The sequence below is a fragment of the Mobula birostris genome, chromosome 20, assembly GCF_030028105.1.
Source record: "Mobula birostris isolate sMobBir1 chromosome 20, sMobBir1.hap1, whole genome shotgun sequence".
Classification (NCBI taxonomy): domain Eukaryota; kingdom Metazoa; phylum Chordata; class Chondrichthyes; order Myliobatiformes; family Myliobatidae; genus Mobula; species Mobula birostris.
In genome coordinates this window covers 50,925,498-50,948,593 of record NC_092389.1, presented here as the reverse complement: position 1 = coordinate 50,948,593, position 23,096 = coordinate 50,925,498, and the positions used below count along the sequence as shown (strand labels likewise).

At 53.5% G+C, this 23,096-nt stretch overlaps 1 protein-coding gene across 1 annotated transcript in view; it reads right to left on the bottom strand.

Moving 5' to 3' along the window:
- Positions 1–23,096, bottom strand: part of cadm1a (cell adhesion molecule 1a) — a 519,760-nt gene that overhangs the window by 134,990 nt on the left and 361,674 nt on the right. Inside the window, 2 exon segments of the mRNA XM_072238556.1 lie at positions 3,340–3,492; positions 5,704–5,850. Of these exon segments, the coding sequence (XP_072094657.1) occupies positions 3,340–3,492; positions 5,704–5,850 (300 nt within the window).

The following is a 23,096-nucleotide window of genomic DNA, read 5'->3' as shown; positions in this document are numbered from 1 at the left end:
TTCCCAACCATGATTCCCCTCTCCCTTCCCCTTTTTACCAACCATGAATCCTCTCTCCCTTCCCCTTTTCCCAACCATGAATCCTCTCTCCCTTCCCCTTTTCCCAACCATGACTCCCCTTTCCCCAACCATGATTCACCTCTCCCTTCCCCTTTTCCCAACCATGATGCCCCTCTCCCTTCCCCTTTTCCCAACCATGACTCCCCTCTCCCTTCCCCCTTTCCCAACCATGATTCCCCTCTCCCTTCCCCTTTTCCCAACCATGATTCCCCTCTCCCTTCCCCTTTCCCCAACGATGATTCCCCTCTCCCTTCTCCTTTTCCCAACCATGATTCCCCTCTCCCTTCCCCTTTTCCCAACCATGATTCCCCCTCTCCCTTCCCCTTTTCCCCAACGATGAATCCTCTCTCCCTTCCCCTTTTCCCAACCATGATTCCCCCACTCCCTTCCCCTTTTCCCAACCAGGATTCCCCTCTCCCTTCCCTTTTTGCCCAACCATGATTCCCCCTCGCACTTCCCCTTTTCCCAACCATGGTTCTCCTCTCTCTTCCCCTTTTCCCAACCATGATTCCCCCTCTCACTTACCCTTTTCCCAACCATGATTCCCCTCTCCCTTCCCCTTTTTACCAACCATGAATCCTCTCTCCCTTCCCCTTTTCCCAACCATGAATCCTCTCTCCCTTCCCCTTTTCCCAACCATGACTCCCCTTTCCCCAACCATGATTCGCCTCTCCCTTCCCCTTTTCCCAACCATGATGCCCCTCTCCCTTCCCCTTTTCCCAACCATGACTCCCCTCTCCCTTCCCCTTTTCCCAACCATGATTCCCCCTCTCCCTTCCCCTTTTCCCAAACGATGAATCCTCTCTCCCTTCCCCTTTTCCCAACCATGATTCCCCCACTCCCTTCCCCTTTTCCCAACCATGATTCCCCTCTCCCTTCCTCTTTTCCCAACCATGATTCCCCTCTCTCTTCCCCTTTTCCCAACCATGATTCCCCTCTCCCTTCCCTTTTCCCCAACCATGATTCCCCTCTCCCTTCCCCTATTCCCAACCATGAATCCTCTCTCCCTTCCCCTTTTCCCAACCATGACTCCCCTTTCCCCAACCATGATTCGCCTCTCCCTTCCCCTTTTCCCAACCATGATTCCCCTCTCCCTTCCCCTTTTCCCAACCATGATTCCCCCTCTCACTTCCCCTTTTCCCGACCAAGATTCCCCTCTCCCTTCCGCTTTTCCCAACCATGATTCCCCCTCTCCCTTCCCCTTTTCCCAACCTTGATTCCACTCTCCCTTCCCCTTTTCCCAAACATGATTCCCCCTCTCCCTTCCCCTTTTCCCAACCATGATTCCCCTCTCCCTTCCCCTTTTTCCAACCATGATTCCCCCTCTCACATCCCCTTTTCCCGACCATGATTCCCCTCTCCCTTCCCCTTTCCCCAACGATGATTCCCCTCTCCCTTCTCCTTTTCCCAACCATGATTCCCCTCTCCCTTCCCCTTTTCCCAACCATGATTCCCTCTCTCCCTTCCCCTTTTCCCCAACGATGAATCCTCTCTCCCTTCCCCTTTTCCCAACCATGATTCCCCCACTCCCTTCCCCTTTTCCCAACCAGGATTCCCCTCTCCCTTCTCTTTTTGCCCAACCATGATTCCCCCTCTCACTTCCCCTTTTCCCAACCATGGTTCTCCTCTCTCTTCCCCTTTTCCCAACCATGATTCCCCCTCTCACTTACCCTTTTCCCAACCATGATTCCCCTCTCCCTTCCCCTTTTTCAACCATGATTCCCCTCTCCCTTCCCCTTATTACCAACCATGAATCCTCTCTCCCTTCCCCTTTTCCCAACCATGACTCCCCTTTCCCCAACCATGATTCGCCTCTCCCTTCCCCTTTTCCCAACCATGATTCCCCTCTCCCTTCCCCTTTTCCCAACCATGATTCCCCCTCTCACTTCCCCTTTTCCCGACCAAGATTCCCCTCTCCCTTCCGCTTTTCCCAACCATGATTCCCCCTCTCCCTTCCCCTTTTCCCAACCTTGATTCCACTCTCCCTTCCCCTTTTCCCAACCATGATTCCCCTCTCCCTTCCCCTTTTTCCAACCATGATTCCCCCTCTCACATCCCCTTTTCCCGACCATGATTCCCCTCTCCCTTCCCCTTTTCCCAACCATGATTCCCCTCTCCCTTCCCTTATTCCCAACCATGATTCCCCTCTCCCTTCCCCTTTTCCCAACCATGATTCCCCTCTCCCTTCCCCTTTTCCCCAACCATGACTCCCCTCTCCCTTCCCATTTTCCCAACCATGATTCCCCCTCTCCCTTCCCCTTTTCCCAACCATGATTCCCCTCTCCCTTCCCCTTTTCCCAACCATGATTCCCCTCTCCCTTCCCCTTTTCCCAACCATGATTCCCCCTCTCCCTTCCCCTTTTCCCAACCTTGATTCCACTCTCCCTTCCCCTTTTCCCAAACATGATTCCCCCTCTCCCTTCCCCTTTTCCCAACCATGATTCTCCTCTCCCTTCCCCTTTTTCCAACCATGATTCCCCCTCTCACATCCCCTTTTCCCGACCATGATTCCCCTCTCCCTTCTCCTTTCTCAACCATGATTCCCCCTCTCCCTTCCCCTTTTCGCAACCATGATTCCTCTCTCCCTTCCCCTTTTTCCAACCATGATTCCCCTCTCCCTTCCCCTTTTCCCAACCATGATTCCCCTCTCCCTTCCCCTTTTCCCAACCATGATTCCCCTCTCCCTTCCCCTTTTCCCAACCATGATTCCCCCTCTCCCTTCCCCTTTTCCCAACCACGATTCCCCCTCTCCCTTCCCTTTTTCCCATCCATGATTCCCCTCTCCCTTCTGCTTTTCCCAACCATGATTCCCCTCTCCCTTCCCCATTTCCCTACCATGATTCCCCCTCTCCCTGCCCCCCTTCCCAATCACAGTTCACAACGGAGACCCATATCAGAATCAGGTTTATCATCGCTCACAAATGTCATGAAATTTGTGGGTTTTTTTGAGGCAGTACAGTGCAAAACATAAAATTACTACAGTACTGTGGAAAGGTTGCAGGCACCCCAGCTATATATATATTTGCAAGGTTCTGTAACTGGATGTGCTGTGTGTGACTGTTTGTACTGGTTTATTTTTTAACCTTGTCCCCTGGAGGAATATTGTTTCGTTTGCCTGTGTTGGTGTGGACGGTTGACTGGCAATTAATCTTCAACTTTGACCTGGACGTCAATCCCCTTGTCAAACAGAAGAGGATTAGAATACGGGAGGGGAGAGCGGAGGACCGGGACCCCCGAACGCTCGGCCGCTCGCAACCCCGCAGAGGGGAGGCCACTCACCCAGAACCGTGATGGTCGCGTAGGCTTCCTGCGGAGGGTCGGTGTAGAGCTGGCAGACGTACTTCCCCTCGTCGACCAGGGACACGTTGGAGAGCGAGACCCGCAGCTCGCTGCTGGAGAAGTTCACCAGCTGGAACCTGTTGTCCTTCAGAGCTGCAAGGGGGAAGGGCGGCATGGGTTCATCACCAGCAAAGGGAGCAGGGCCATTCGGCCCATCGAGTCTGCTCCCCCGACTTACTATCCCCCCAACTTCATTCCCCTGCCATTCACACCTGATGAACTTGTCGACTTACATTTTAAACATAGACAAAGACCCTCTGGTTGAAAAAATTCCTCCTCATCTCCACTCTAAATGGACGTCTCCCTATTCTGAGGCTGTGCCCTCTGGTCCTAGACTCCCCCACTACAAAAAACATCCTCTCCACACCCACTCTATCTGTGCCCTCTGGTCCTAGACTCCCCCACTACAAAAAACATCCTCTCCACACCCACTCTATCTGTGCCCCCTGGTCCTAGACCCCCCCCACTATAGGAAACATCCTCTCCACATCCACTCTATCTGTGTCCTCTGGTCCTAGACTCCCCCCACTGTAGGAAACATCCTCTTCCCACCCACTCTATCTGTGCCCTCTGGTCCTAGACTCCCCCACTACAAAAAACATCCTCTCCACACCCACTCTATCTATACCCTCTGGTCCTAGACTCCCCCACCATAGGAAACATCCTCTCCACATCCACTCTATCTGTGTCCTCTGGTCCTAGACTCCCCCACTACAAAAAACATCCTCTCCACACCCACTCTATCTGTGCCCTCTGGTCCTAGACTCCCCCACTACAAAAAACATCCTCTCCACACCCACTCTATCTGTACCCTCTGGTCCTAGACTCCCCCACTATAGGAAACATCCTCTCCACACCCACTCTATCTGTGTCCTCTGGTCCTAGACTCCACCACTACAGGAAACATCCACTCCACACCCACTCTATCTGTGCCCTCTGGTCCTAGACTCCCCCACTACAGGAAACATCCACTCCACATCCACTCTATCTGTGTCCTCTGGTCCTAGACTCTCCACTATAGGAAATATCCTCTCCACATCCACTCTATCTGTGCTCTCTGGTCCTAGACTCCCCCACTATAGGAAACATCCTCTCCACACCCACTCTATCTGTGTCCTCTGGTCCTAGACTCCTCCACTGCAGGAAACATCCTCTCCACACTCACTCTATCTGTGCCCTCTGGTCCTAGACTCCCCCAGTACAGGAATCATCCCCTCCACACCCACTCTATCTGTGTCCTCTGGTCCTAGACTCCACCACTCCAGGAAACATCCACTCCACATCCACTCTATCTGTGCCCTCTGGTCCTTGACTCCCCCACTATAGGAAACATCCTCTCCACACCCACTCTATCTGTGTCCTCTGGTCCTAGACTCCCCCACTACAGGAAACATCCACTCCACATCCACTCTATCTGTGTCCTCTGGTCCTAGACTCGCCACTATAGGAAATATCCTCTCCACATCCACCCTATCTGTGTCCTCTGGTCCTAGACTCCACCACTACAGGAAACATCCACTCCACACCCACTCTATCTGTGCCCTCTGGTCCTAGACTCCCCCACTACAGGAAACATCCACTCCACATCCACTCTATCTGTGTCCTCTGGTCCTAGACTCTCCACTATAGGAAATATCCTCTCCACATCCACTCTATCTGTGCTCTCTGGTCCTAGACTCCCCCGCTATAGGAAACATCCTCTCCACACCCACTCTATCTGTGTCCTCTGGTCCTAGACTCCTCCACTGCAGGAAACATTCTCCCCAAATCCACTCTATCTAGGCCTTTCAATATTAGGTAGGTTTCAATGAGATCCCCCCATCTCATTCTCCTAGTACGGACCCAGAGCCGTCAAATGTTCCCGCCTCATTAAATCTTTCATTCCCAGGATAATTCTGGTGAACCTCCTCTAGATCCTCCCCAATGCCAGGACATCTTTACCTAAGTAAGGAGCCCAAAACTGCTCACAATACTCCAAGTGTGGCCTGACACAAGCCTTATAAGGCCTCAGCATCTCATCCTTGACTATATGCCCGATCTTAACTGTAAAAAAGTTTTATCAGCAATAACCGATTTTAAAAAATATATACATGACTCTGTTGGACACCTAAAGATGGAGGTACAGGAGCCTCAGGACCCACACCACCAGGTTCAGGGACAGTTATTGGGTAGTCTCGATTCTGTTAGGTTTCTTGTGTTTACGTGAATGCCCACAAGAAAATGCATCTCGGGTTTGTACAGGGTGACAAACACGGTGTGCGCTTCGACAATAAACCTCCGCTCAATTTGGACTGGGAGACGTACGTCGGACTTCCCTGAAGTAAATGGTCTGTCGACTCGGATTCAGCAGCTGGATGACCGAGTCGTCGTTGTTCTTGACACGGCAGCTGATCGTGGCCACCCCGCCCTCCACTACCTCCACATCGTCCGTCTCCAGGTTCTGCGCGTCAACTGCACCGGAGAGAAGAGACCCGTTAGAATCTGGGCGAACCGCGACGGCCGCCGACAGGCAGAGCGCCCGCGTGACGCGCGCGGGGCGTCTCCCCGAACACCGCCCTCCTCCCCGGTCGCAGAGCAGGGCTGACCTCCGACATTGCGAGTCCCCACGGCCCCACGGCGACCCCTGCCTCTGACAGCCGTCTGTGATGCAGCAGTGGGGTCAGCTGAAGGAAACACCAGCTGAATGGTATCAGGGACACAGACACAGACACACCCACACCCACACACATACACACAGAAACACACAAACACAGTCACACATACACACATAAACACACACCAAACACAAACACATGCACAGAAACACACACCCAAACACACACACACTCAGAGACACACACACACACACACACACACACAGAAACACACAAACACAGAGAGAAACACACCAAACACAAACAGAAGCACAGAGGAATACACACACACACACACTCACACACACACCAAAATACAGTCACACATACACACATAAACACACACCCAAAAACACACACACACACACTCTCTCTCTCTCACAAACACACACATTCATGCGATGCACACAGAAACACACACAGATGCAAAAAACACACCCAAACACAAACACAAACAAATACAAACACTCAAGCAGACATACAGAAACACACACACATACACACAGAAACACAAACACACACTCATGAACAGACAAACACACACAGACACATGCACACACACACACAAACAGACAACATACGTCCAACAGTCCATGTGTAATCGCAGCTTAGCAATGGTTTATCTGATGCTGCTCGGTCAGACCTTGGATCGCGACAGGAATGAGTCCAGAACAGGAAGGAACCACATCATCACAGACAGACTGAACACACCGTCACTGACAGAATCACACCACCACAGACGGGCCATACACACACTCACTGACAAACCAACACCATCACTGACAGATCTACACCATCACTGACAGACCAACCACAGCATTGTCAGACCGTACACACAGTCATTCACAGACCCACACCCTCACCGACAAACCAACACCATTACTGACAGACCGTACGCACCGTCACTGACAGACCCACACCGTCACTGACAGACCATACACACCGTCACTAACAGAACCACACAGTCACTGACAGACCCACACCGTCACTGACAGACCGTACACACCGTCACTAACAGAACCACACAGTCACTGACAGACCGTACACACTGTCACTGAGAGACCCACTCCATGACTGACGGACCGTACACAACTTCACTGACAGACCCACACCGTCACTGATACACCCACACCGTCACTGACAGACCGTACACAGCGTCACTGACAGACCCACACCATCAATGACAGTCCGCACACACTGTCACTAACAGACCCACAGCATCACTGACAGACCCACACTGTCACTGACAGACCCACAGCACCAATGACAGACGGTACACACAGTTACTGATAGACCCGCACCGTCACAGACAGACCGTACACACATTCACTGACAGACCGTACACACCGTCACTGACAGACCCACACCGTCACTGAGAGACCCACACCGTCACTGACAGACCCACACCATCACTGACAGACCGTACACACTGTCACTGACAGACCCACACCGTCAATGACAGACCGTACACACTGTCACTGACAGACCCACACCGTCAATGACAGACCGTACACACTGTCACTGACAGACCCACAGCATCCCTGACAGACCCACACCGTCAATGACAGTCCGTACACACTGTCACTGACAGACCCACACCGTCAATGACAGACCGTACACACTGTCACTGACAGACCCACACCGTCAATGACAGACCGTACACACTGTCACTGACAGACCCACAGCATCAGTGACAGACCCACACTATCACTGACAGACCATGTACAGCGTCACTGACAGTCTGTACACAGTGTCACGGACAGACCGTACACACCGTCACTGACAGACCCACACAGACACTGACAAACCCACACCATCAATGACAGACCGTACACAGCGCCACTGACAGACCCACACAGTCACTGACAGACCCACACCGTCACTGACAGACCCACACCGTCACTGACAGACCGTACACACTGTCACTGACAGACCCACACCGTCACTGACAGACCCACACCATCAATGACAGACCGTACACACCGTCACTGACAGACCCACACCGTAACTGACAGACCGTACACACCATCACTGACAGACCCACACCGTCACTGACAGACCGTACACATCTTCACTGACAGACCCACACCATCACTGACAGACCCACACCGTCAATGACAGACCGTACACACCGTCACTGACAGTCCGTACACAGCGTCACTGACAGACCGTACACACCGTCACTGACAGACCCACACAGTCACTGACAGACCCACACCGTCACTGACAGACCCACACCACCACTGACAAATCGTACACACGGTCACTGACAGACCGTACACATCGTCACTGACAGTCCCACACCGTCACTGACAGACGCACACATTCACAGACAGACCCGCACCATCACCAACAGACGGTACACACCGTCACTGACAGACCGTACACATTGTCACTGACAGGCTGTACACACAGTTAATGACAGACCCACACCGTCAATGACAGACCCACACCGTCAATGACAGACCCACACCGTCACTGACAGACCCACACCGTCAATGACAGACCGTACACAACGTCACTGACAGACCCACACAGTCACTGACAGACCCACACCGTCACTGACAGACCCACAGCATCATTGACAGACCCACACTGCCACTGACAGACCCACTCCGTCACTGACAGACAGTGCACGCCATCACTGACAGACCGTACACACCGTCAATGACAGACCGTACGCACCGTCACTAACAGTCCGTACACAGCGTCACTGACAGACCGTACACACCGTCAATGACAGACCGTACACACCGTCACTAACAGTCCATACACAGCGTCACTGACAGACCGTACACACCGTCACTGACAGACCCACACAGTCACCGACAGACCCACACCGTCACTGACAGACCCACACCGTCACTGACAAATCGTACACACGGTCACTGACAGACCGTACACACCATCACTGACGGTCCCACACTGTCACTGACAGACGCACACATTCACAGACAGACAGTACACACCGTCACTGACAGACCCACACCGTCACTGACAGACCGTACACACCGTCAATGACAGACCGTACACACCGTCACTAACAGTCCGTACACAGCGTCACTGACAGACCGTACACACCGTCACTGACAGACCCACACCGTCACTGACATATCGTACACACGGTCACTGACAGACCGTACATACCATCACTGACGGTCCCACACCGTCACTGACAAACGCACACATTCACAGACAGACAGTACACACCGTCACTGACAGACCCACACCGTCACTGACAGACCGTACACTCCGTCACTGACAGACCCACACCGTCACTGACAAATCGTACACATGGGCACTGACAGATCCACACCGTCACTGACAGATGCACACATTCACAGACAGACCCACACCATCACCGACAGACGGTACACACCGTCACTGACAGACCGTACACATTGTCACTGACAGACCGCACACACTGTCACTGACAGACCCACACCGTCACTGACAGACCCACACCGTCAATGACAGACCGTACACACCGTCACAGACAGACCCACACCGTCACTGACAGACCCACAGCATCACTGACAGACCCACACTGCAACTGACAGACCCACTCCGTCACTGACAGACCGTACACACCGTCAATGACAGACGTACGCACCGTCACTAATAGTCCGTACACAGCGTCACTGACAGACCGTACACACCGTCAATGGCAGACCATACACACCGTCACTAACAGTCCGTACACAGCGTCACTGACAGCCCGTACACAGTGTCACTGACAGACCGTACACACCGTCACTTACAGACCCACACAGTCACGGACAGACCCACACCGTCACTGACAGACCCACACCGTCACTGACAAATCGTACACACGGTCACTGACAGACCGTACACACCATCACTGACAGTTCCACACCGTCACTGACAGACGCACACATACACAGACAGACAGTACACACCGTCACTGACAGACCCACACCGTCACTGACAAATCGTACACATGGTCACTGACAGACCGTACACATCATCACTGACAGTCCCACACCGTCACTGACAGACGCACACATTCACAGACAGACCGTACACACTGTCACTGACAGACGGTACACACCGTCACTGACAGACCGTACAAATTGTCACTGACAGACCGTACACACTATCACTGACAGACCCACACCATCACTGACAGACTGTACACACCGTCAATGACAGACCGTACACACCGTCACTGACAGACCGTACACACCGTCACTAACAGACCGTACACACTGTCACTGACAGACCCACACTGTCACTGACAGGCCCACACCGTAACTGACAGACCCAAACCGTCAATGACAGACCCACACTGTCACTGACAGACCCACACCGTCACTGACAGTCCGTACACAGCGTCACTGACAGACCGTACACACCGTCACTGACAGACCCACACAGTCACTGACAGACCCACACCGTCACTGACAGACCCACACCATCACTGACAAATCGTACACACGGTCACTGACAGACCGTACACATCGTCACTGACAGTCCCACACCGTCACTGACAGACGCACACATTCACAGACAGACCCGCACCATCACCAACAGACGGTACACACCGTCACTGACAGACCGTACACATTGTCACTGACAGGCTGTACACACAGTTAATGACAGACCCACACCGTCAATGACAGACCCACACCGTCACTGACAGACCCACACCGTCAATGACAGACCGTACACACCGTCACTGACAGACCCACACAGTCACTGACAGACCCACACCGTCACTGACAGACCCACAGCATCATTGAGAGACCCACACTGCCACTGACAGACCCACTCCGTCACTGACAGACAGTGCACGCCATCACTGACAGACCGTACACACCGTCAATGACAGACCGTACGCACCGTCACTAACAGTCCGTACACAGCGTCACTGACAGACCGTACACACCGTCAATGACAGACCGTACACACCGTCACTAACAGTCCGTACACAGCGTCACTGACAGACCGTACACACCGTCACTGACAGACCCACACAGTCACCGACAGACCCACACCGTCACTGACAGACCAACACCGTCACTGACAAATCGTACACACGGTCACTGACAGACCGTACACACCATCACTGACGGTCCCACACCGTCACTGACAGACGCACACATTCACAGACAGACAGTACACACCGTCACTGACAGACCCACACCGTCACTGACATATCGTACACACGGTCACTGACAGACCGTACACACCATCACTGACGGTCCCACACCGTCACTGACAGACGCACACATTCACAGACAGACAGTACACACCGTCACTGACAGACCCACACCGTCACTGACAGACCGTACACTCCGTCACTGACAGACCCACACCGTCACTGACAAATCGTACACATGGGCACTGACAGATCCACACCGTCACTGACAGATGCACACATTCACAGACAGACCCACACCATCACCGACAGACGGTACACACCGTCACTGACAGACCGTACACATTGTCACTGACAGACCGCACACACTGTCACTGACAGACCCACACCATCACTGACAGACCCACACCGTCACTGACAGACCCACACCGTCAATGACAGACCGTACACACCGTCACTGACAGACCCACACCGTCACTGACAGACCCACAGCATCACTGACAGACCCACACTGCAACTGACAGACCCACTCCGTCACTGACAGACAGTGCACGCCATCACTGACAGACCGTACACACCGTCAATGACAGACGTACGCACCGTCACTAATAGTCCGTACACAGCGTCACTGACAGACCGTACACACCGTCAATGGCAGACCATACACACCGTCACTAACAGTCCGTACACAGCGTCACTGACAGCCCGTACACAGTGTCACTGACAGACCGTACACACCGTCACTTACAGACCCACACAGTCACGGACAGACCCACACCGTCACTGACAGACCCACACCGTCACTGACAAATCGTACACACGGTCACTGACAGACCGTACACACCATCACTGACAGTCCCACACCGTCACTGACAGACGCACACATACACAGACAGACAGTACACACCGTCACTGACAGACCCACACCGTCACTGACAAATCGTACACATGGTCACTGACAGACCGTACACATCATCACTGACAGTCCCACACCGTCACTGACAGACGCACACATTCACAGACAGACCGTACACACTGTCACTGACAGACGGTACACACCGTCACTGACAGACCGTACAAATTGTCACTGACAGACCGTACACACTATCACTGACAGACCCACACCATCACTGACAGACTGTACACACCGTCAATGACAGACCGTACACACCGTCACTGACAGACCGTACACACCGTCACTAACAGACCGTACACACTGTCACTGACAGACCCACACTGTCACTGACAGGCCCACACCGTAACTGACAGACCCAAACCGTCAATGACAGACCCACACTGTCACTGACAGACCCACACCGTCACTGACAGTCCGTACACAGCGTCACTGACAGACCGTACACACCGTCACTGACAGACCCACACAGTCACTGACAGACCCACACCGTCACTGACAGACCCACACCATCACTGACAAATCGTACACACGGTCACTGACAGACCGTACACATCGTCACTGACAGTCCCACACCGTCACTGACAGACGCACACATTCACAGACAGACCCGCACCATCACCAACAGACGGTACACACCGTCACTGACAGACCGTACACATTGTCACTGACAGGCTGTACACACAGTTAATGACAGACCCACACCGTCAATGACAGACCCACACCGTCACTGACAGACCCACACCGTCAATGACAGACCGTACACACCGTCACTGACAGACCCACACTGTCACTGACAGACCCACACCGTCACTGACAGACCCACAGCATCATTGAGAGACCCACACTGCCACTGACAGACCCACTCCGTCACTGACAGACAGTGCACGCCATCACTGACAGACCGTACACACCGTCAATGACAGACCGTACGCACCGTCACTAACAGTCCGTACACAGCGTCACTGACAGACCGTACACACCGTCAATGACAGACCGTACACACCGTCACTAACAGTCCGTACACAGCGTCACTGACAGACCGTACACACCGTCACTGACAGACCCACACAGTCACCGACAGACCCACACCGTCACTGACAGACCAACACCGTCACTGACAAATCGTACACACGGTCACTGACAGACCGTACACACCATCACTGACGGTCCCACACCGTCACTGACAGACGCACACATTCACAGACAGACAGTACACACCGTCACTGACAGACCCACACCGTCACTGACATATCGTACACACGGTCACTGACAGACCGTACACACCATCACTGACGGTCCCACACCGTCACTGACAGACGCACACATTCACAGACAGACAGTACACACCGTCACTGACAGACCCACACCGTCACTGACAGACCGTACACTCCGTCACTGACAGACCCACACCGTTACTGACAAATCGTACACATGGGCACTGACAGATCCACACCGTCACTGACAGATGCACACATTCACAGACAGACCCACACCATCACCGACAGACGGTACACACCGTCACTGACAGACCGTACACATTGTCACTGACAGACCGCACACACTGTCACTGACAGACCCACACCATCACTGACAGACCCACACCGTCACTGACAGACCCACACCGTCAATGACAGACCGTACACACCGACACTGACAGATCCACACTGCAACTGACAGACCCACTCCGTCACTGACAGACAGTGCACGCCATCACTGACAGACCGTACACACCGTCAATGACAGACGTACGCACCGTCACTAACAGTCCGTACACAGCGTCACTGACAGACCGTACACACCGTCAATGACAGACCGTACACACCGTCACTAACAGTCCGTACACAGCGTCACTGACAGTCCGTACACAGCGTCACTGACAGACCGTACACACCGTCACTTACAGACCCACACAGTCACCGACAGACCCACACCGTCACTGACAGACCCACACCGTCACTGACAAATCGTACACACGGTCACTGACAGACCGTACACACCATCACTGACAGTCCCACACCGTCACTGACAGACGCACACATACACAGACAGACAGTACACACCGTCACTGACAGACCCACACCGTCACTGACAAATAGTACACATGGTCACTGACAGACCGTACACATCATCACTGACAGTCCCACACCGTCACTGACAGACGCACACATTCACAGACAGACCGTACACACTGTCACTGACAGACGGTACACACCGTCACTGACAGACCGTACAAATTGTCACTGACAGACCGTACACACTATCACTGACAGACCCACACCATCACTGAACAACCATACACATAGTCACGGACAGACCATACACACCGTCACAGACAGACCCACACCGTCACTGACAGACTGTACACACCGTCAATGACAGACCGTACACACCGTCACTACCAGACCGTACACACTGTCACTGACAGACCCACACTGCCACTGACAGGCCCACACCGTAACTGACAGACCCAAACCGTCAATGACAGACCCACACTGTCACTGACAGACCCACACCGTCACTGACAGACCGTGCACACAGTCACTGACAGACCCACACCGTCACTGACAGACCGTACACACCGTCAATGACAGACCGTACACACCGTCACTGACGGACCCACACAGTCACTGACAGACCCACACCGTCACTGACAGACCCACACCGTCACTGACAAATCGTACACACGGTCACTGACAGACCGTACACACCATCACTGACGGTCCCACACCGTCACTGACAGACGCACACATTCACAGACAGACAGTACAAACCATCACTGACAGACCCACACCGTCACTGACAGACCCACACCGTCACTGACAGACCGTACACTCCGTCACTGACAGACCCACACCGTCACTGACAAATCGTACACATGGGCACTGACAGACCCACACTGTCACTGACAGACCCACACCGTCACTGACAGACCCACACCGTCAATGACAGACCCACACCGTCACTGACAGACCCACACTGCAACTGACAGACCCACTCCGTCACTGAAAGACAGTGCACGCCATCACTGACAGACCGTACACACCGTCAACGACAGACGTACGCACCGTCACTAACAGACCGTACACAGCGTCAATGACAGACCGTACACACCGTCAATGTCAGACCGTACACACCGTCACTAACAGTCCGTACACACCGTCACTGACAGACCGTACACACCGTCACTAACAGACCGTACACACTGTCACTAACAGACCCACACTGTCACTGACAGGCCCACACTGTCACTGAACGACCGTACACACAGTCACGGACAGACCGTACAGACCATCACTAACAGACCCACACCGTCACTGACAGACTGTACACACTGTCACTGACAGACCCATACCGTCACTGACAGACCGTACACACCGTCACTAACAGACCGTACACACTGTCACTGACAGACCCACACTGTCACTGACAGGCCCACACTGTCACTGACAGACGCACACCATCACTAACATATGGTACACACAGACAGTACACACAGTCACTGACAGTCTGTACACAGTGTCACGGACAGACCGTACACACTGTCACTGACAGACCCACACCGTTACTGACAGACTGTACACACTGTCAGTGACAGACCCACAGCGCCAATGACAGACCGTACACACTGTTACTGACAGACCCACACTGTCACTGATACACCCACACCGTCACTAACAAACCGTACACACCGTCACTGACAGACATTACACACCGTCACTGACAGATATTAAACACCGTCACTGACAGACCGTACACACCGTCACTGACAGACCGTACACACTGTCACTGACAGACCGTACACACCGTCTCTGACAGACGGTACACACCGTCTCTGACAGACCCACACCGTCACTGACATTCCGTACACAGCGTCACTGACAGACCGTACACACCGTCACTGACAGACCCACACAGTCACTGACAAACCCACACATTCACAGACAGACCCGCACCATCACCAACAGACGTTACACACCGTCACTGACAGACCGTACACATTGTCACTGACAGGCTGTACACACAGTTAATGACAGACCCACACCGCCACTGACAGACTGTACACACTGTCAGTGACAGACCCACACCATCAATGACAGACCGTACACAGCGCCATTGACAGACCGTACACAGCGTCACTGACAGACCCACACCGTCACTGACAGACCGTACACACCGTCACTGACAGACCCACACCGTCACTGACAGACCGTACACACTGTCACTGACAGACCCACACCATCACTGAACGACCGTACACACAGTCACGGACAGACCGTACACACCGTCACTGACAGACCCGCACCGTCACTGACAGACTGTACACACTGTCACTGACAGACCCACACCGTCACTGACAGACCGTACACACTGTCACTAACAGACCGCACACACTGTCACTGACAGACCCACACTGTCACTGACAGGCCCACACTGTCACTGACAGACCCACACCGTCAATGACAGACCCACACCGTCACTGACAGACCATGCACACAGTCACTGACAGACCCACACCGTCACTGACAGACCGTACACACCGTCAATGACAGACCGTACACACTGTCACTGACAGACCCACACCATCACTGATACACCCACACCGTCACTGACAGACCATACACACGGTCACTGATAGACCCACACAGTCACTCACAGACCCAGAGCGTCACTGACAGACTGTACATACTGTCACTGACAGACCGTATACACCGTCACTGACAGACCGTGCACACAGTCACTGACAGACCCACACCGTCACTGACAGTCCGTACACAGCGTCACTGACAGACCGTACACACCATCACTGACAGACCCACACAGTCACTGACAGACCCACACCATCACTGACAGACCCACACCGTCACTGACAAATCGTACACACGGTCACTGACAGACCGTACACATCGTCACTGACAGTCCCACACCGTCACTGACAGACCCGCACCATCACCAACAGACGGTACACACCGTCACTGACAGACCGTACACATTGTCACTGACAGGCTGTACACACAGTTAATGACAGACCCACACCGTCACTGACAGACTGTACACACTGTCAGTGACAGACCCACACCATCACTGACAGACCCACACAGTCACTGACAAACCGTACACACCGTCACTGACAGACCCACACCGTCACTGACAGACCCACACCGTCACTGACAGTCCGTACACAGCGTCACTGACAGACCCACACAGTCACTGACAGACCCACACCATCACTGACAGACCCACACCGTCACTGACAAATTGTACACACGGTCACTGACAGACCGTACACATCGTCACTGACAGTCCCACACCGTCACTGACAGACCAACACTGTCACCGACAGACCCGCACCATCACCAACAGACGGTACACACCGTCACTGACAGACCGTACACATTGTCACTGACAGGCTGTACACACAGTTAATGACAGACCCACACCGTCACTGACAGACTGTACACACTGTCAGTGACAGACCCACACCGTCACTGACAGACCCACACCGTCAATGACAGACCGTACACACCGTCACTGACAGACCCACACAGTCACTGACAGACCCACACCGTCACTGACAGACCCACAGCATCAGTCACAGACGCACACTATCACTGACAGACAGTGCACAGCGTCACTGACAGTCTGTACACAATGTCACGGACAGACTGTACACATTGTCACTGACAGGCTGTACACACAGTTAATGACAGACCCACACCGTCACTGACAGACTGTACACACTGTCACTGACAGACCCACACAGTCACTGACAGACCCACACCGTCACTGACAGACCCACAGCATCAGTCACAGACGCACACTATCACTGACAGACAGTGCACAGCGTCACTGACAGTCTGTACACAGTGTCACGGACAGACCGTACTCACCGCCACTGACAGACCGTACACATTGTCACTGACAGGCTGTACACACAGTTAATGACAGACCCACACCGTCACTGACAGACTGTACACACTGTCAGTGACAGACCCACAGCGCCAATGACAGACCGTACACACTGTTACTGATAGACCCACACCGTCACTGATACACCCACACCGTCACTAACAGACTGTACACACTGTCAATGACAGACCGTACACACCGTCTCTGACAGACCTCCACCGTCACTGACAGACAGTACACACCGTCACTGACAGACAGTACACACCGTCACTGACAGACCCACACCGTCACTGACAGTCCGTACACAGCGTCACTGACAGACCGTACACACCGTCACTGACAGACACACACAGTCACTGACAGACCCACACCATCACTGACAGACCCACACCGTCACTGACAAATCGTACACACGGTGACTGACAGACCGTACACATCGTCACTGACAGTCCCACACCGTCACTGACAGACGCACACATTCACAGACAGACCCGCACCATCACAAACAGACGGTACACACCGTCACTGACAGACCGTACACATTGTCACTGACAGGCTGTACACACAGTTAATGACAGACCCACACCGTCACTGACAGACTGAACACACTGTCAGTGTCAGACCCACAGCGCCAATGACAGACGGTACGCACAGTTACTGATAGACCCACACCGTCACAGACAGACCGTACACACATTCACAGACAGACCGTACACACCGTCACTGACAGACAGTACACAGCGTCACTGACAGACCCACACCATCCCTGACAGACCCACACCATCAATGACAGTCCGTACACACTGTCACTGACAGACCCACAGCATCAGTGACAGACCCACACTATCACTGACAGACCGTGCATAGCGTCACTGACAGTCTGTACACAGTGTAACGGACAGACCGTACACACCGTCACTGACAGACCCACACAGTCACTGACAGACCCACACCATCAATGACAGACCGCACACAGCGCCACTGACAGACTGTACACAGCGTCACTGACAGAACCACACCGTCACTGACAGACCGTACACACCGTCACTGACAGACCCACACCGTCAATGACAGACCCACACCATCACTGAACGACCGTACACACAGTCACGGACAGACCGTACAGACCATCACTAACAGACCCACACCGTCACTGACAGACTGTACACACTGTCACTGACAGACCCACACCGTCACTGACAGACCGTACACACCGTCACTAACAGACCGTACACACTGTCACTGACAGACCCACACTGTCACTGACAGGCCCACACTGTCACTGACAGACGCACACCATCACTAACATATGGTACACACAGACAGTACGAACAGTCACTGACAGGCTGTACACAGTGTCACGGACAGACCGTACACACTGTCACTGACAGACCCACACCGTCACTGACAGACCATACACACGGTCACTGATAGACCCACACAGTCACTCACAGACCCAGAGCGTCACTGACAGACTGTACATACTGTCACTGACAGACCGTATACACCGTCACTGACAGACCGTGCACACAGTCACTGACAGACCCACACCGTCACTGACAGTCCGTACACAGCGTCACTGACAGACCGTACACACCATCACTGACAGACCCACACAGTCACTGACAGACCCACACCATCACTGACAGACCCACACCGTCACTGACAAATCGTACACACGGTCACTGACAGACAGTACACATCGTCACTGACAGTCCCACACCGTCACTGACAGACCCGCACCATCACCAACAGACGGTACACACCGTCACTGACAGACCGTACACATTGTCACTGACAGGCTGTACACACAGTTAATGACAGACCCACACCGTCACTGACAGACTGTACACACTGTCAGTGACAGACCCACACCGTCACTGACAGACCCACACAGTCACTGACAAACCGTACACACCGTCACTGACAGACCCACACCGTCACTGACAGACCCACACCGTCACTGACAGTCCGTACACAGCGTCACTGACAGACCCACACAGTCACTGACAGACCCACACCATCACTGACAGACCCACACCGTCACTGACAAATCGTACACACGGTCACTGACAGACCGTACACATCGTCACTGACAGTCCCACACCGTCACTGACAGACCAACACTGTCACTGACAGACCCGCACCATCACCAACAGACGGTACACACCGTCACTGACAGACCGTACACATTGTCACTGACAGGCTGTACACACAGTTAATGACAGACCCACACCGTCACTGACAGACTGTACACACTGTCAGTGACAGACCCACACCGTCACTGACAGACCCACACCGTCAATGACAGACCGTACACACCGTCACTGACAGACCCACACAGTCACTGACAGACCCACACCGTCACTGACAGACCCACAGCATCAGTCACAGACGCACACTATCACTGACAGACAGTGCACAGCGTCACTGACAGTCTGTACACAATGTCACGGACAGACCGTACACACCGTCACTGACAGACCGTACACATTGTCACTGACAGGCTGTACACACAGTTAATGACAGACCCACACCGTCACTGACAGACTGTACACACTGTCACTGACAGACCCACACAGTCACTGACAGACCCACACCGTCACTGACAGACCCACAGCATCAGTCACAGACGCACACTATCACTGACAGACAGTGCACAGCGTCACTAACAGTCTGTACACAGTGTCACGGACAGACCGTACTCACCGCCACTGACAGACCGTACACATTGTCACTGACAGGCTGTACACACAGTTAATGACAGACCCACACCGTCACTGACAGACTGTACACACTGTCAGTGACAGACCCACAGCGCCAATGACAGACCGTACACACTGTTACTGACAGACCCACACCGTCACTGATACACCCACACCGTCACTAACAGACTGTACACACTGTCAATGACAGACCGTACACACCGTCTCTGACAGACCTCCACCGTCACTGACAGACAGTACACACCGTCACTGACAGACAGTACACACCGTCACTGACAGACCCACACCGTCACTGACAGTCCGTACACAGCGTCACTGACAGACCGTACACACCGTCACTGACAGACACACACAGTCACTGACAGACCCACACCATCACTGACAGACCCACACCGTCACTGACAAATCGTACACACGGTGACTGACAGACCGTACACATCGTCACTGACAGTCCCACACCGTCACTGACAGACGCACACATTCACAGACAGACCCGCACCATCACCAACAGACGGTACACACCGTCACTGACAGACCGTACACATTGTCACTGACAGGCTGTACACACAGTTAATGACAGACCCACACCCTCACTGACAGACTGTACATACTGTCGCTGACAAACCCACACCGTCACTAACAGACACACACCGTCAATGACAGACCGTACACACCGTCACTGACAGACCCACACATTCACTGACAGACCCACACCGTCACTGACAGACTGAACACACTGTCAGTGTCAGACCCACAGCGCCAATGACAGACGGTACACACAGTTACTGATAGACCCACACCGTCACAGACAGACCGTACACACATTCACAGACAGACCGTACACACCGTCACTGACAGACAGTACACAGCGTCACTGACAGACCCACACCATCCCTGACAGACCCACACCATCAATGACAGTCCGTACACACTGTCACTGACAGACCCACAGCATCAGTGACAGACCCACACCCTCACTGACAGACTGTACATACTGTCACTGACAAACCCACACCGTCACTGACAGTCCGTACACAGCGTCACTGACAGACCGTACACATTGTCACTGACAGGCTGTACACACAGTTAATGACAGACCCACACCGTCACTGACAGACTGAACACACTGTCAGTGTCAGACCCACAGCGCCAATGACAGACGGTACACACAGTTACTGATAGACCCACACCGTCACAGACAGACCGTACACACATTCACAGACAGACCGTACACACCGTCACTGACAGACAGTACACAGCGTCACTGACAGACCCACACCATCCCTGACAGACCCACACCATCAATGACAGTCCGTACACACTGTCACTGACAGACCCACAGCATCAGTGACAGACCCACACTATCACTGACAGACCGTGCATAGCGTCACTGACAGTCTGTACACAGTGTCACGGACAGACCGTACACACCGTCACTGACAGACCCACACAGTCACTGACAGACCCACACCATCAATGACAGACCGCACACAGCGCCACTGACAGACTGTACACAGCGTCACTGACAGAACCACACCGTCACCGACAGACCGTACACACCGTCACTGACAGACCCACACCGTCACTGACAGACCCACACCGTCAATGACAGACCCACACCATCACTGAACGACCGTACACACAGTCACGGACAGACCGTACAGACCATCACTAACAGACCCACACCGTCACTGACAGACTGTACACACTGTCACTGACAGACCCACACCGTCACTGACAGACCGTACACACCGTCACTAACAGACCGTACACACTGTCACTGACAGACCCACACTGTCACTGACAGGCCCAACCTGTCACTGACAGACGCACACCATCACTAACATATGGTACACACAGACAGTACGCACAGTCACTGACAGTCTGTACACAGTGTCACGGACAGACCGTACACACTGTCACTGACAGACCCACACCGTCACTGACAGACTGTACACACTGTCAGTGACAGACCCACAGCGCCAATGACAGACCGTACACACTGTTACTGACAGACCCACACTGTCACTGATACACCTACACCGTCACTAACAAACCGTACACACCGTCACTGACAGACATTACACACCGTCACTGACAGATATTACACACCGTCACTGACAGACCGTACACACCGTCACTGACAGACCGTACACACCGTCACTGACAGACCGTACACACCGTCTCTGACAGACGGTATACACCATCTCTGACAGACCCACACCGTCACTGACATTCCGTACACAGCGTCACTGACAGACCGTACACACCGTCACTGACAGACCCACACAGTCACTGACAGACCCACACATTCGCAGACAGACCCGCACCATCACCAACAGACGTTACACACCGTCATTGACAGACCGTACACATTGTCACTGACAGGCTGT